This window comes from Lontra canadensis, unplaced genomic scaffold (genome assembly GCF_010015895.1).
Source record: "Lontra canadensis isolate GAN:19392208 unplaced genomic scaffold, GSC_riverotter_1.0 scaffold17, whole genome shotgun sequence".
In the NCBI taxonomy this organism is placed as follows: domain Eukaryota; kingdom Metazoa; phylum Chordata; class Mammalia; order Carnivora; family Mustelidae; genus Lontra; species Lontra canadensis.
The window spans coordinates 17,402,651-17,418,249 of record NW_022631011.1 but is presented as its reverse complement, the minus strand read 5'-3'; the positions used below and the strand labels follow the sequence as shown (position 1 = coordinate 17,418,249).

At 41.9% G+C, this 15,599-nt stretch overlaps 1 protein-coding gene across 1 annotated transcript in view; it reads right to left on the bottom strand.

Annotated features, from left to right (window-relative positions):
* The window catches only part of CDH2 (cadherin 2), a 212,232-nt gene that overhangs the window by 179,506 nt on the left and 17,127 nt on the right, over nt 1–15,599 (bottom strand). Inside the window, exon 2 of the mRNA XM_032859711.1 lies at nt 4,562–4,673. Coding sequence (XP_032715602.1) covers nt 4,562–4,673 — 112 coding nt within the window. The remainder of the gene's footprint in view (nt 1–4,561; nt 4,674–15,599) is intronic.

The following is a 15,599-nucleotide window of genomic DNA, read 5'->3' as shown; positions in this document are numbered from 1 at the left end:
GGGGCAGGGGAGGGATAGGGTGCTGGGGTGATGGACACTGGAGAGGATACGTGCAATGTGGAGTGCTGTGAATTGTGTAAGAATGATGATGCACAGACCTATACCCCTGAAGCAAACAATACATTATATGTGAATAAAAAAATTTTTTTAGAAGTAGTGCAGTTGTGAAGTCCTGCTAAACTGATAAAAAATATTTTCGTACTCTCCTCTAAAGATACCGTACACTACAGCATCCCCAGAGCTTCTTAATGCAGACAAGCCTCAATCAGTAAGTAAACTAATCTAAATCAAATTCCCTCCAGTTGAAAATAGTCATCATGTCCTGCCCAGAGTTGGTGAGTATAAATGGATTTACTGAAAATGTTCTTGGTAATTGCAGGTTGCTATTAATGTCGACCAGAGTTGGAGGAGTTTACTTAGTGAAATGTCTAAGCACGTAGACCACCCATGTGCAACACGCAGAAAAATCACTCTTGACATCCACACGAAAAACAGCCTGGATGCTCTTTGCAATGTCACGGTGTGGCTGTGATTTCATAGTGTCAGAGACACTGCTGGTGGCAAAATGAAAATTTATGATTGCAGTGATTTTATTTTCAGGTAAGATGCTACCATGAGAGATTTTTGTAGTTCAGCAGAGTAGAAGTTAAATACTAAAGACTAAATATTACTTTGCAGAGCCCTAAATTTTGCTACTTGTAAACAAGTAGGCACAAAATACAAATGGTGACAGTAATTGAAATGTCTTTTTTAATTACAGGGAGCTCTGGTTGTTCCATAGTCACCAATTCCCAAATATATCTAGTAGCACACAAGTCATGGTGTGAAGTGGGAATAAGGAAGACTAGCTCTAAGATGAACTTGTCACAAGACACCTGGCCAGTTAGGCTAGCTCTCTCTAGCTCTCACTCTTCCCTGGATTATACCATAATGTTTTGTTTTGTTCTTTAATCACCACCGTCATCGGGATTAAATTAGGAATCAGAAAACCTGGATTCTAACTCCAGATCTGCAGCTAACCATCTAAAGAGCTGTATAATCACAGGAAAAGCCTATAATCTCACTCTGAGCTCCAGTCTGCTCATCTGCAAAATGAGGGGAGTGGTAATAAATGCTTTTAAACAGAACAGACAAATGCAAGGTAAAAAGGAGTACCTCAACATATTACAGTTGATCCTAACTTATAAAGGCAAAGGCAGAGAATACCACAGGAGAAAAAAAGAATGTTTTTCACTCCCGGGGAAAGAGGAAAATGAAAAATATTACAGAATTAAATGGTCTTGAGGATGTAGAAAAGAACTAACATACGTTTAGCCTTGGAAGGAAGTGTCCCACAAAAATGTAAAAAAAAAAAACAAAAACATTACTGTCAATAGTCTACATTCTCTTTAGCCTAGTAATTAATTCTACTTTTCAGTATACATCCCCCTAAAAAATATCCCTGAAGAAAAACTAAAGTTCTCTTAAAAAGCATCTCCATAGCAGCACTCTATGTAAGAGAGAAAAATTGGGAACAACCTGGAAGTACAAAAATAGAGGCCCAGTTAAGCAAAATCTGGCTTTGCTAACAAAATGGAACGAAGGTCTAGATGGCCACTTTTTAATACTGAACTATTCTCAGAAGAGTGGAAATATTCAACACGCTATCACAGGAAATGTAAAGGCTGATCACAAAATACATTTGTCTTCTTTACGATTTTATAGAAGACATACCGATGACCACCGGAAGAGAAACTGGAGGGATGGAACTAGCTCACTGGTTTCATTCTTCCTATGAAATTCATCACAGCAGCAAAGCACAAAAGGTGTGTGGGAGGAAAGGATGGCCTCCACACTACAGCCCAGCTTTGACATTTTTCTGCTTCTTCCACATAGTGCTTCACTAACGTGACCAATACCAACCGGATATCCATCTAATGCTTAATGCATTCCAATCACTTTTCACAAAGATTATGGTGTTTTATTGTTCAAAAAATAATCATCATGCAAGACACCTCTACAACAAAATGTCAGAGTTTGGAGCAAAGACTAGTGCACCAGGGGTGTATGCTATGAAACCATACTGTACATATGACTGGATGCCCCTCTCCCCAAATGTCATCAGTGAGAAATCAGAGGAAGCATCGAGTCAGGAGCTATGATTTCAGGAGGCTTTCAGACTCTACTTTAAACTTGAATATAGTACGGCTTACCATGAGGCAAATGATTTAGAGAACTGTAATACGTATCTTAAGTCCAATTACTTCTTTCCTTATACACCATAAATCACAAAATTTGACAAAAGGTAGGCCTAGCAGCAGATCCCTTCCAGACATAGTACATACAAGGTAAATGAACTTACTGCAGTGCCCAGAATTCATGAACACAGTCCCGGCATCGTCTTTGGGTTCAGTGTATAGATGTACTAAGAACTCCAGAAAGATTTAACAGGTAAAAACGTAGACTCCTTTTAAAAAACAACTCTCCAAAGGAAACGCAACCGGGGACAACACTCTTGTAAAAAATGGATATTTCTCAAAAGCCTGTGTAAGTCTTCTTCCTCACCCCAAAACATCTTTTTCTACTGACCAATATTTTGAACTTTATGCTTTAAGCTCTCAGATGCCGGTGACCTTTCACATATTCTATGAATGATAAAGAGAAAAATAATGGTGTGGCATGAGAGAAATAGTTTGAAAAGGGAAAAAAAAAAAGCTTAAGGATAAAGAAGGTAACAACTGGCTGTACTGAAGCATGTAATTTCTATTGGAGATTATGATATATACTTCTTCCAATGATGGCGAGAGCACAGAGTCAAAAGTAGTTTCCACCTTTCACATTTACAACTCAAGCAAAATCCCAGCTTCTAGGTTATACTAAAAACACCCTGACAAGCCACTATGCCCAATTTCTACTCTTACTGGCATTATCTAATTGTTAGAAAACGAGTTTTTGTTTGCAAAACCATCCAACATGCCAATGTACTTCATCTTAAATCCGTGGTTTCTAATGACAGACCGTGTGTTGATCTGTAACCAGCAAATTTCAACAAGGTTTTAGGAAAAGAGACTGGGAGAAAGATTTATCCATTTAAAAATGAATCTCAGAAATAAATGGCAGAAATGCAATAATTCCACTGAAATTATTTTTTTCTCTGAGTTATTCTAGAAAAGCATCATTGATGCATTTTTTTTCAGTATTCAAATAATATTTACTGGTCACATAGGTCCTAGGACATCATACAATAATTCACAGATTTAAAGAAAATGACAAACGTGCAGAAGAACTCCAAGACTCAAAATCTACACTTGCGATTTGATTTGAATTAAACCTTTATCATGTCAACCATCACCCACTAGATGAGCAATTCAGTGTGGAGAGAGACTAATTTAACATTTACTCATTAAAATACCATGTAATAAGGCAAGGATAGAAAGGTGTCTTTAAAAAAAAATCAACTTCAGAAAGAATACATAGGCGTAAGCAAATCACAATTAGAATAGAAATGAAAATAAAATGATAATCTTGCACTAAAGAACCTTCATAGCTAAGAGGCCATTTACATTTCAAAGTCCTCTGTCTATGGTCTTCTTAAGTATTATACCACTAAGGTTTGTCAGTGTTGCAGGGACACATTAAGGCTGTGTGGTAGAGCCCTGTGTAAATTAATTAGTTGAGACTGCACGGATTTTCTAAAAGGAGCCCTCTAAAAAGCGTTAGAGATATGCACAATTTGTGGGGAATAACAATTTAAATACAACTCACTAATCAATTCTTCTTCCTTTCACATTTCAATGACATTTTATGTAATGATAAATAAGCCCATGAAAATACTACTAACCAAAATTTTATTTGCCTAAAGGCAAATAAATATATCTCTTTATTAGAGACAAAGGAAGGGGCTTTTAATTTTGCTTAGGATACTCCAAGTTTTATTTCAGATTTTACCTAGATGTACTGGCATGATTACCACAATGAACTTGATCCACATGTCAATAGATATGTCTATATTGGAAATTCACATATGTTAACAGCTGAATTAGCGATCTAATAATTTCTACGAGCAGTGTCATAACAGAAATGCGGATCTCATGCTCCTGCCTCAAGATTTAATCTGCTAAGGCCTTTATGATAATTTAGCTAAATGTTAAAGAACTTTGACAGGTTTTATCAAAGATAATACTATAGTAATTTCTTTATTTCCTTAATTCAAAACGCTAAGTGGATTTTTGCCATAAATAATTTCTAAAACCATTAGAATCAGATGTTTGGCACATACCCTTCAAAATAAGTAAAACGTGAGCAGAAAAATGGTAAAAATTAATTACATAATGGTTTCTACTATAAATGAAAAATGGAAGAAATCTGACGTTTTCAAGAGATTAGGAGCCTTCCAATTATGTACATAAGAGGTTCATAAGCTCTTCTGTAATCCTAAAATAAAGTCCCTACAGTCTCATTATAGCGATTGTGAAAAATTCCTACTTGTTATACAGTAGAGATGATTTTGAGACTTTTTAACGGCTAATTTGTTTCAAGAGCATAGACACTGTATGGACAAATACATCTTTTGAGATAGTACCATTGAGAAGAGGCTGTCCTTCATGCACATCCTGTGATAAGACTGCACTGTAAACATCTTCAGGAAATCCAGTCTTGCATAATGCGATCTCACCAGAAGCCTCTACAGACGCCTGCAACACAAGAAAAAAATGTGTGCAATGATTGCTACCTCCTTCAACTGAGAAACATTCCACTTGGCATAAAGCCTCAATTTTTCAGCTATCTTGTACAAACAACCCCTTTGTTTCCGAACGGTTACAATTAGAATGTAGAGGGCAAAGGGTTAATCTTTTTGATAACTGGAGTAGAAGAAACAAATCCCACTTGTCCTGTCCAGTAAAATCCAAATAATACACATTCTAGTTTCTTCTAAAGACCACGCATTTCCATTAAAATGGGCATCTTCCCTGAAGAATGGTAAAGTGGATCTGGGGGAGGGGACAGCCAACTAGTTTTTCAGATCCGCATATCACTGTCACCAACTTAACTTTTCAAGAAAAACGTATACATTAAGAATACAGATTTTTACATTCTCATCAGTCTCCAGCTATGAAGTTTGCTTCGATATACCCGGTTCATTAAAAGACAAAACTGAGATATACTTACTGCATGGTATAGAGTATTTTGTACCAAGTAAAACCAATCAATCAAAAGTCTGTATGTCTCTAATTCGGAGAGGAGGGACACATTAAAATTATAAATAAAGAGGAATATAATTATGTTCCCTTAGGAGGTCTCTCTTGCCTTTTTTTTTTAAAGATTTTATTTATTTGACAGGCAGAGATCACAAGTAGGCAGAGGAAACAGGCTCCCCGCCGAGCAGAGAGCCGGACTCGGGGCTTGATCCCACAACCCTGAGATCATGACCTGAGCCAAAGGCAGAGACTTTAACCCACTGAGCCACCCAGGCGCCCCATCTCTTGCCATTTTTGTCTCTATTATCACATACGCAACTAACTGCCCAGTGCGGTTGTAACCTAGTCATACCAAGTGCTATGTCCTTACCCCCACCAAGTCAGCTTCCCTACGTCTTCCGGCCCTACTGACAGCATCATAGCGCTCAACAGAATTCGTGCAGCGTTTACATTAACCATGATGGGGATCCATACAAAGGAGGAGGAGGAGTGGACCCGGGCTGCCAGAGGGAACGCAGCAGCTGCAGGGACAACATGAGGCGTGGTCTGCACTGGGGAGGAGAATCAGATACTGGGAGGAAGGAAGACGCGAAGTCCCAGAAAGAAAGAAACCTGAAAGCAGGTGTCAGAGCAAACCTCACAGCTTCATAATTAAAGGCCTACCTGGATTCTGCATGAGAAGTTGTGCAAATACTAAAGTCATAAAAATCCACGCTAATCTAATATTTAAACCGTTCTTTTCTGATCTGGGAAAATAAAGAAAAAAGTCAAATTGAACTTTGTTGAATATTATACAGTCTTTAATCTAAAAAAAATAAATAAATAAAAAAGCATTAGGAGCAACAGTGAGAGAATAGTTCAGACCCTCCAAATTAGCAAACAGTTTTAAGTCTGTTATGGGCAAGAGAGGACTGCATCTGGTCAAGGGTCCGGAGTAACCAACCCGCTCGTACAGGTGTTCGTGGAGCTGGTAAAGGCACATCTGGAGTCAGTTTGGAAAATTCTTGTAAAGGTGTGGAATATACCCAGCCCACGTGGAAACTCTCCTGTGGGTGCTGCAGTCAACAGTGAGGGCATGTTCTCGTGTCCACCACGGCATGACTGTAATAGCAGGGCCTGAAGACTACCTAAACAGCCACCAAAATATTCACATCACCAAAAAAAAAAAAAAAAAAAAAAGAACACCCTACAGCATTAGAATGGAATGACTGCTGCTATGTTCATCCACAGGGTTACGTCTCCAAATAGTCAGTTTCTTTAACTTTCATGCAAGACTGCAAGAGAAATTTAATTCTAAATCCACCCAGGGAAGACTATTCTTCTTAGGTTAAGTTCAGAAATCTATTAATGCAACACTTCAAACTCAGACCACAGACAAAGCACTCTATAGCATGAATATTGAAAAAAACAAAAACAAAAACAAAACAAAACCAATTAAAAGCATGATTTAGTACTCCATTTGTATATGTAAAGTTTAATACGAAAGATGTGAAGTTACTGACACTTATAAGGCAAGAATATCAAAATGTCCAAGGTAGTGATAAACACAGAACTGAGGATAACAGCTAGCCCCCAGGGGGTGGGGGGGTGAGGGGCAAGATATGAAAGGCCTCAGGGAGGGTGGTACAGGCAGGCAGCTTTGATTTTATTCATAATAACTCACTTCTTTCAGTAAAATGTGAAGATATGCACAGGAACATGGGTGCAAATTAATATCATTCCCTATTTATCCTGTATGCCCTATTATTTCCTAGTAAGAAAGAAAACATTAGGGACTAAGTGAGAAGTAAGGAGGAGAGCTTCCAACACCCATCAAGTTTGGGACACTGGATGCTATTTCCATTCTTGCCAGCTGGAAATATCTAGGAATTTGCACTGGGCCCAGCCAAGAGCAGGCACTCAATAATAAGTAAAAGCTTTTGCTTTGAGCTAACGGAAACAACTGAAGGGAACGTCCCCAGTGCACCAGACAAATGGACCAATGTGTGGTAACTCTGCGTCCCACTGATGGGTCAGAAGTCGCCCCCCCGCCACCTCCAGTCCAGGCTTCTGCAGAGGGAGGCCGTGGCAGGATTCCAGCCAAGGGCGAGTGGGAGCACAGCTCTGGAGGGGCGGCAGAGCAGACGCAAACAATGGTCAGCACGCAGTAAACCTGGGTCACATTCCAACATGGCCATTCGGGTTAGGGCAGCGTGCTGGTGGATAAGCACCCAGAGATCCACAAAGTCTAAATACTAGAGGAAAACTGGAACCTTTTCTTGAGCTCCACACGGCTATTGTCTAGTTTTCCTGGGAATCCGCCCTGAGGTGAGAGAAGCCCCAGGAACATGCCCCTCATCCAGACCCACAGGAGTGGAATTTCAAGGCCGAATGAAGTCACTGTATGTTCACTCCTGAGTTTCATCTCCAGCTGGTTTCGGAGAAGGTCATTTCAGTCTGCAACAGGTTACCCTTTGCTCAATCTCTCTGCTCAGCTTCCTCGTGGAGGAAAAGGGGCCTACCTGCGTGAGGCGGCTGTGAGAACTTCTGCAGTCATGTTTGCAAGGCACATCTCTAGCAAATCCTGGCTACCAATATTAAATACTCATGGGGGTCATATATTATTTTACGATATTTTCACACTCATTTTTTTAACGATTTTATTTATTTGAGAGAGAGTGCGCGCGCATAAGCAGGGGGAGGGTCAGAGGGAGGGAGAGAGGGAGAAGCAGACTCCCCACTGAGCTGAGCAGAAGGCAGACGCTTAACCCACTCAGCCACCCGGGCGCCCCTTCAGACTCATTTTAAACAGCTAAAATTGTTCTAAATTCTTCTTCTAAATGGATTCATAGAATAATTACTAAATTATTATATATGTTATATATATATATTATATATGTCCATTACTAAACGTATGCACACATTTTTGGTTGTGGCCGCTGGGAAAGGGGGTGCCACTGGCCTTTGGTGGCTGAAGGCCAGGGTCACTGCTCTTCAACACACAAGGCACAGGACAGAGAATGACCCAGCCCAAAGTGTCAATAGGGTCAAGAGTGAAACACCTTGTTCTTCAGCAACTCATGAAAACTGGGTGTCCATCCACCCTTTAACTGCCCTCCCCCCGTAGTGGGGAGTTCACTGACTTTTCAAACTGTCCTTCATACCCTTATTGGGACATCCTCGTTTTCAGAAAACCAAAGCCATGCCCCTGTGGCTTGCCCCAAGGTCGACAGATCACTCTGCCCGACCCAGAATGAGGCTCCAAAAGTTCAAAGAGAGAAACTTTCCCCTCAAAAAGTACTCTGTGGTACAAGGAGGCAGCTGTGAATCATATGCATTTTCCTGATATTTGAACAAGGCAGGGGTCAGCAAACATTTTTCTCTAAGGGGCCAGAGAGTAAATATTTGAGGTTCAACAAGCCACAGTAACTCTGCTGAAATGACCGAACTTAGCGGCTGCAATGCCAAAGCCCTAACAGACAATGGGAAAGGAATGAACTCGGCTCTGTTCATTCAAATAAAACTTTATAGACACTGAAATTTGAATGTCATTTAATTTTTGAGTGGCAAAAATATTTCCTTCTAACTTTCTATAAACATTTAAAAATGTGAAAAAACATTCTTGGCCATACAAAAATGGGCATCAGGGCTGTAGTCCGTGATCCCTGGAATGGCATGTTAAGATTTATAAACATTACTATCTCACCTGATTCTCATAAGAGCCCCTTGTGGGGGCGGGGGGTTGAAATTATCCTCATTTTACAAATGAGCAAACGGGTCTCACTCAGAGTGGTAAAATACTCAAGACCCACATCCAGGAAGAGGAAGAGGCAAGATGCTAACCCTACAGTCTTTCCAAGTAGAACAAAAAATTACAACACAATTCCTTCCAGAAACTTGTACTGAGTATGCATTTGCCAATGGAAACACAACCAGACACCCTCACTGTCTTTAAGAAGTTCAAGGCTTAATGCAAGTACAAAATAAAGAAGTGATTGCAATAGAAAGTGACGACCAGGAGGTAGAGACCGACAGAACCCAGGGCAGGGGTTTGGGGGCCTCCCACACAGAACCCAGGAGTGGGAAGCCATCCCAGGCGGTCACTGTTGGGCTGGAACAAGGCGGCAAGAAACAGCAGACTGCCTGGAGAATTACAATGAGTTCAGTGTCACTGGAGTCCAAGAAGCAAGGCAGGAAGTCAAAAGTTGAGGATGGAGAGTTAGACAGGGTTAGATCATAAATGGTTAGGGGCTTGGGGTTATCCTGTTGCCTATGGGGACTCGGGCACAGATTTTAAGCACAGGCAGATTGCATTTGATATAGAAGTCTGATGCTTCGTGGGAAAATGTTGGGGGGGGATGACGGTGACAAGTGACAGCTGGGGTACAAGTCAGGACACAGACTTGAATCAGACAGGGGCTGCAGGAAGAAGGAAGGGGCAGATTGTATCAGTATGCAGACAGTTAAAACTGAGAGGCTTAGTGAGGGCAGGGATTCTTTGGAGTGGAAGGGAGGGAGGAAGGGAAGCATGCTCTCCCTGTTTCCAGCTGAGTGACTGTGAACTTGGGTGGCACAAACTAAGAAAGATAATCGCAAAATTATAACACCAGGAACAAAGTGTTAAAGAAGCAGAAAGAATGGGATGATAAATCTGCCTGTAGAAATCAAAGAAGACTCCATAGCCGAAGTGACATTTAGGCTCTGTCTTTAAAGATGATTAAAAATTTGCCAGGAGAAAGAGGAGGAAGTGGAAAATGCCATTCCAGGCCAAAGGTGCAGCACAGACAAAGGCTTGTTGATTTATATTGAGCTGGTAGACAACCCAAACAACCCCTGATCTTTTTAACCAGAAAACTATTAAGTCATGGCTTCCAGTATCTTTGCTGCTGATTTGGGGCCCCGAGAGGCAACAATTTACATGTAACCTTACCAGATTTGATTGTGATAAAATAATAATTCCACCTAGATTTAGTCATTTCCCCACCCCTCCAGCTCTCTGCATCAAGAAGGCCTGAGACACCCCAATGTCTTCATAAAGATCCTACTCAGATACTAAAGACAGGTTGGGACACATGCCCAGACATCACCCTTCCCTCCAACCTGGAGCCCTAAGGCGGGCTTTTAAGAGGGGCTATCTGGTGGGGGTCTGGGGGACTCAGTTGGTAAGGCATCCGTCTTGGCTCAGGTCATGATCCCAGGGTCTTGGGGTTGAGCCCTGCCTCGGGCTCCCTGCTCAGCGGGGATTCTGCTTCTCCCTCTGCCTGCTGCTCCCTCTCCTTGTGCTCTCTCTCTCTGTGTCTCTCTGACAAATAAATAAAATCTTAAAAAAAAAAAAAAAAAGAGGGGCTATCTGCTGAGTGGTGCAGAGCTCAGATTTTCAAAGTGCCAGACTTCCGTAGTTTGAATCCTACCCCATCAGTTACTATCTGTGAGACTTCAGAGATGTCACAGTTCCCCATCTGTACAATATGTACAGTAGATATGTACAATAGAGATAGCACCCACCTAGCGGGGGTGAGGATTAAATGAGATCATATGTGTACAGCACTTGGGATAGTGTCTGGCATGTGGTTCTCCAATGCATCAGCTGTCAGTAATAGTATTAACACTATGATGACAAGATAAAGCCAACCCCCGCATGGCTCCTACAGCTCCGCGGTTCCCATACTTGCTCCAGTATAGCAAGGAATCTGGAACCCTGGTCTATAATCCAGATTCTTGGAACTAAATCATGAATCACTAAAACAGAATTTCAAGACATGTGGTAGATAAACCGGTACATTTAACAAGTGCCTCCACAGCACGGGGTGGCCACACAGCCAGCCCCCATCTCTCTCCTGAAACCTCTCCGACTCCAGGCACAGCCCACCTGCATGCCCTAGCCTTCAGAGTCTGAGAACCTAGCAACAAACAGCAATAAAGAAACAATTATTTTCCCTGGTTTTAACAATCCCATGCTGTCTCCTAGCTACCATGTGCATGTGAAAATTGAATCTGCAAGCCATCCTTTTGTCATTACCGGTTCCAGAATTTTGCCCCAGGTCGGCATGGGGCTCTCTATTCTTTTCTCTGAAAACTACGCTTTCTTGATTTTGCTTTTGGCTTTGCTCTTAATCGGGCATGATCCCATCCCTGATCTGTCTCCACGGTTCTTCCAAGATTACAAGGGGGCAGCAAAAGTCCGCTTGGCCCACTAGAATGAAATTCATGCTGGCCGGAGGAGCGGAACTCATTCAGAGCCGCCCCGCGCCTTCACACGACCAGTTCCCCTATCTTGAGATTCAATTTCCTCTTACAAGTATTTGCTCTACTCTTTCCAGGCTGAAGATCGACCTCCTTGTCTAGAAAGGACAAGAGTGTAATAGGAGTTGAGGAGGACTGCTTGCCTGTTAGGATTAGTCTATCTGTCCCAGTCCTGAACTCCCAATGACGTCACTTTTGTTCCCGTTAGAATTTCCTCCGTAGTCTCAATACTGTGAGCTGGGAAGCGCCGAGTCCGCTCCTCTTTCAGGTCCCCGTTATCGTGATTCATTTTTATAGTCCTCCTCACAGTCACTGGCTCCGCTTTCCAATTTCCTCCAAATCACTCTTAAATCCAAGCTTTAAAATATTCTACTGAAGCCACAGTGGACGTTCAGGCTCCTGGCCTCTCCATCTTCTTCCTGATCGAGATTATCTATGATTATTGGCTAAAAATTGCACATCCGAAAGCAGCCCAACACTAATGGAATCTTTATCTTTTCTTTCTGGCTCTGAAGACTGCCTAACTAAAACCTAGGCTCTCTTGCTTATCGAATTTAATCAATTGGACGTTTTCCCCCAAAGCATCAATCTCTTCATTTTTTTCCCCCTTCCAGATAGTCTACAGTCAGAATCTAGTAATCATTTAAGTTCTGTGAAGTAGATTATCTAATGCAGTCGACAAAGCTGGAAACTTCTTTTTTCTTTATGTGTGTCTCTTACTCTGTATGGAAATAAAGGCAGTAATGTGCATAGCGGTTAAGACTCAAGACTCTGGAGCAAACCTACTGAGGTTTAAACCCTGTCTCCACTCCCTGTGTGCCCTGTGTGAGCTTCTGAAGCTGCAGAAGTTCACCTGCACCTCGGGTTCCTTCTATACAACCACGCACTACTATGCTCACTGATCAACTGCCAGCCTCACCGGATGGCTGTGAAGCAGATAAAGGCCTTAAAGAGAATACCTGATTCATCACAAGACCAGGGGTAGCTATGATTATGATACTGTTGTTTTTTTCTGTTGTGAAGACTTTTATCGCTTTGCTACATGAGTACCTGAGAAATATTTTTAAAGCATCTTATAAAGTAGGAATTCGGGGCGGGGGGAGGCGGGGGGGGAGGGAGGGGGAAGAAAACAACCACCACCAAGTGACAAAAATGCATTAGCGTGCAAAAGAAAACAGGTGGAGGGACACGTGGGTGGCTTGGTTGGTTAATCCCAGGGTCCTGGGATGAAGCCCCATGTCGGGCTCCCTGCTCAGTGGGAAGCCTGCTTCTACCTCTGCCTGCTACTCTCCCTGAGTGTGCTCATTCTCTCTAGCAAATAAATAAGTAGAATCTAGAAAGAAAGAAAGAAGGAAAAAGGAAGGAAGGGAGGGAGGGAGGGAGGAAGAAAGAGAGAGACAGGAAGGAAGGAAGGAAGGAAGGAAGGAAGGAAGGAAACAAACAAGTGGAATCCCTTCCCTAATGTGTATTTGTGAGGTGGGGGTGAGCAGTGTTGGGAAAGGAAGGGGGACAACTATGGTAATACTTTTATTATGTGGTTAGGGTCTCCAAATGGTATACGCAAAAATAAACAACCAGTGAAGACATTTTTTAAGTGGTTAGTGGGGTACACAGTACTAAAATAATGGACTGTTCTGGACCAAGTCTGCATGACTAATTTTTTATTTTTAAATCCAATTCATCACCAGACAATTACATTTGCCAGATTCTCTACATTTCATAGGATTCCATCCATGAGGTTGGAGACTACGTTAAGATTATTCAAGAGCTGCTGCCATTCTTTAAAGATTTTTCTCTGTGTCAGCCATGCCATTGATGACACTTTGAATTTCATATCCCTGGAAACATGCTTGAAATGTGCAGAAGTTTAACCCTGCCCTTTGATATTTTTGTTTTGCCAGGTACTACTCTGGAGGGAGAGCCCAGCATTTTGAACTGGTTAATTCTTTCTTGACTTTATGATAGAATCCAAACCAGCTTAGACACGAGGAATCCCCGACCAAGGCCACCCACAGCGCCCTATGACCCACCTAGTAATTTCCACCTTCGCCTCCATTATATTATTAGGATGAGTCCTTGAATATCTCTAGCATCAGTATTTTTATTATTCTCATTTTCATTTCTTTTAATGGCAAATAATCAAATACCAGCATCGATGCTGGCCAGAAAGCCTGACGACTTTGCTAAGACTGAACTCAAAGCCGGAGGACAGCATCAGCACACAACAGCCTGAAGGGCAGAAATCCGTGTTCCACGTACAAACGTAGTTTAGAGAGTCAACTTCTCAGGAGCTGAACCTATGAAAGCACGAACATGGAACAAGTGAAGTCCGGGGAGACCTCTGTTACCCCCCATCTCGTCGGCCACGTGAGAAGAGGCTTCCAAGGCATCAAGGCTTTGTGGAGTGCAATCCCGAAACACAGCCAAGAGTTGACCAAGGAGTGCCGTGGATTTAATGGGATGGGTCGCAACTCTACAGAGACTCGTGGACTGGGCTTGGGAAAAAAGAGTAACGTTATCAAGAGGTTGTGGCTCAGGCCGTTCTGCAATTAAACTTATGCCAGGAAAAGTTCCACAAGTGCCCAATGCAATTCCGTAGAGACGACGAGTCCTGGCTTACACTGATTTTGCCTCGTCAACTCATTACACTCACCGGCGATCGCAAGAGGCTTACACACAATGTTCAAAATGTCATCAAATAGTATATTACTTAGCCTTAGATGGTGTTTATAACCAACTGGGGAATTCATCTGACTAAATACACTGAGTATGACTGATTACTAATATTTATGGAGTGCTTACCACGTTCCATGATCCACACGCCAATGCTTTCCACGCATTATATCCCAATAATCCTCACAATAGCCCTATGAGGTAGGTACAGTAATAGGGCCATTTTGCAGGCAAGGAAGCAAACTAAAAGGAATTTGCCCTAGGTTATTTAGCTAGTCAATTTAGGGATGGCATTCAATGCAGCACTAAATGGCTTTAGGGACCAGCCTTCCCCACTGCGAATTGGGGACAAAAACATCAGGAAGTAACCACACACAATGACACCTATTACCTAACTGGCTAAGGGCTGGAATTTGTCCTGTATGAATTAAGACCAAGTGACAAATCTACTTGCTTCCATTGTAAACTTTTTGCTGAAACGATTCTCACATATGATTGTGAAATGATAACAGTAAATCCTTTTAAAATAATTCCAATGTTTCTGGAAACTAGGGAAAAATAGGAGAGAAAGAGACATCAACGCAAACGTGTATAAACATCTTGTTTTTTTTTAAGCCACCCAAACCAAAACCCCTCCACCTCCCTCAAGCTCTTCTAAAAGTACATGTGGAAAATTATCAGCAAATACATATTATAGCAAGTATATGAATTTTCAGTAGGTGATATTGATGAGGAAATGATTATCGTCCATAATAGAGTCTCCGTGCACTTCCCTTACTCCAGCCTCCCTTGTATTCATCTACAATTAGGCCCGTTTCATAAAACCTGGAGCATGATTTCACTTTTTTTTTTAAATGGTTTCACTTTTTAAAAATGGTTACAGATATTTACAGTCCCCATAACTCTGATTTAATTTGAATAGTTGGCCATAGTGATGATTTATCTAATTCTAAGTCCTTGATAAGATAAACCCAACCCAATTATACCATTATTCTTGTGAGAAAATAACATTCACAGCACAGCTTCCAGAAATGTGCTGCAGTGAGGCGAGGGCACTGTCAATAACATCAGAGTTCAAAGTCATTCCTGAACTCATTCCCCAAGCAGCACCCTGCCCAGTGGTGTTCTAATAGGTTAAGCAATAAAGAAGCAAACCCACGAGCCCTGAATGCTAACTCAGAGGTTACAGAGCTAATGTCATCAGTTCCGGTCTCAACTCGGGGGCTCAAGACTGGCATTTTTTCCACCCATGGCCATGGTGAATGATTTAAGACTGGCCTTTGGACGGTTCCACTGTGTAACCTGTGGAGGGGGAATGCTTCCTCCCCTTCCAGAAGTTTCTTTCCATGTGGAAGGAATGCTGCTACCTCTTCACATTCCCACCTCTTTCTACTCCACCAGTCAGTCCTACCCTGAATGGCAGTTCTCAAAGTGTGGGCTGGGGAACACTAGGGGGTCCCCAACATCCTTCCAGGAGATCTCAAAAGGCAAAAACTCTCTTCTTATTATTTGTCTTTTCACTCTCAA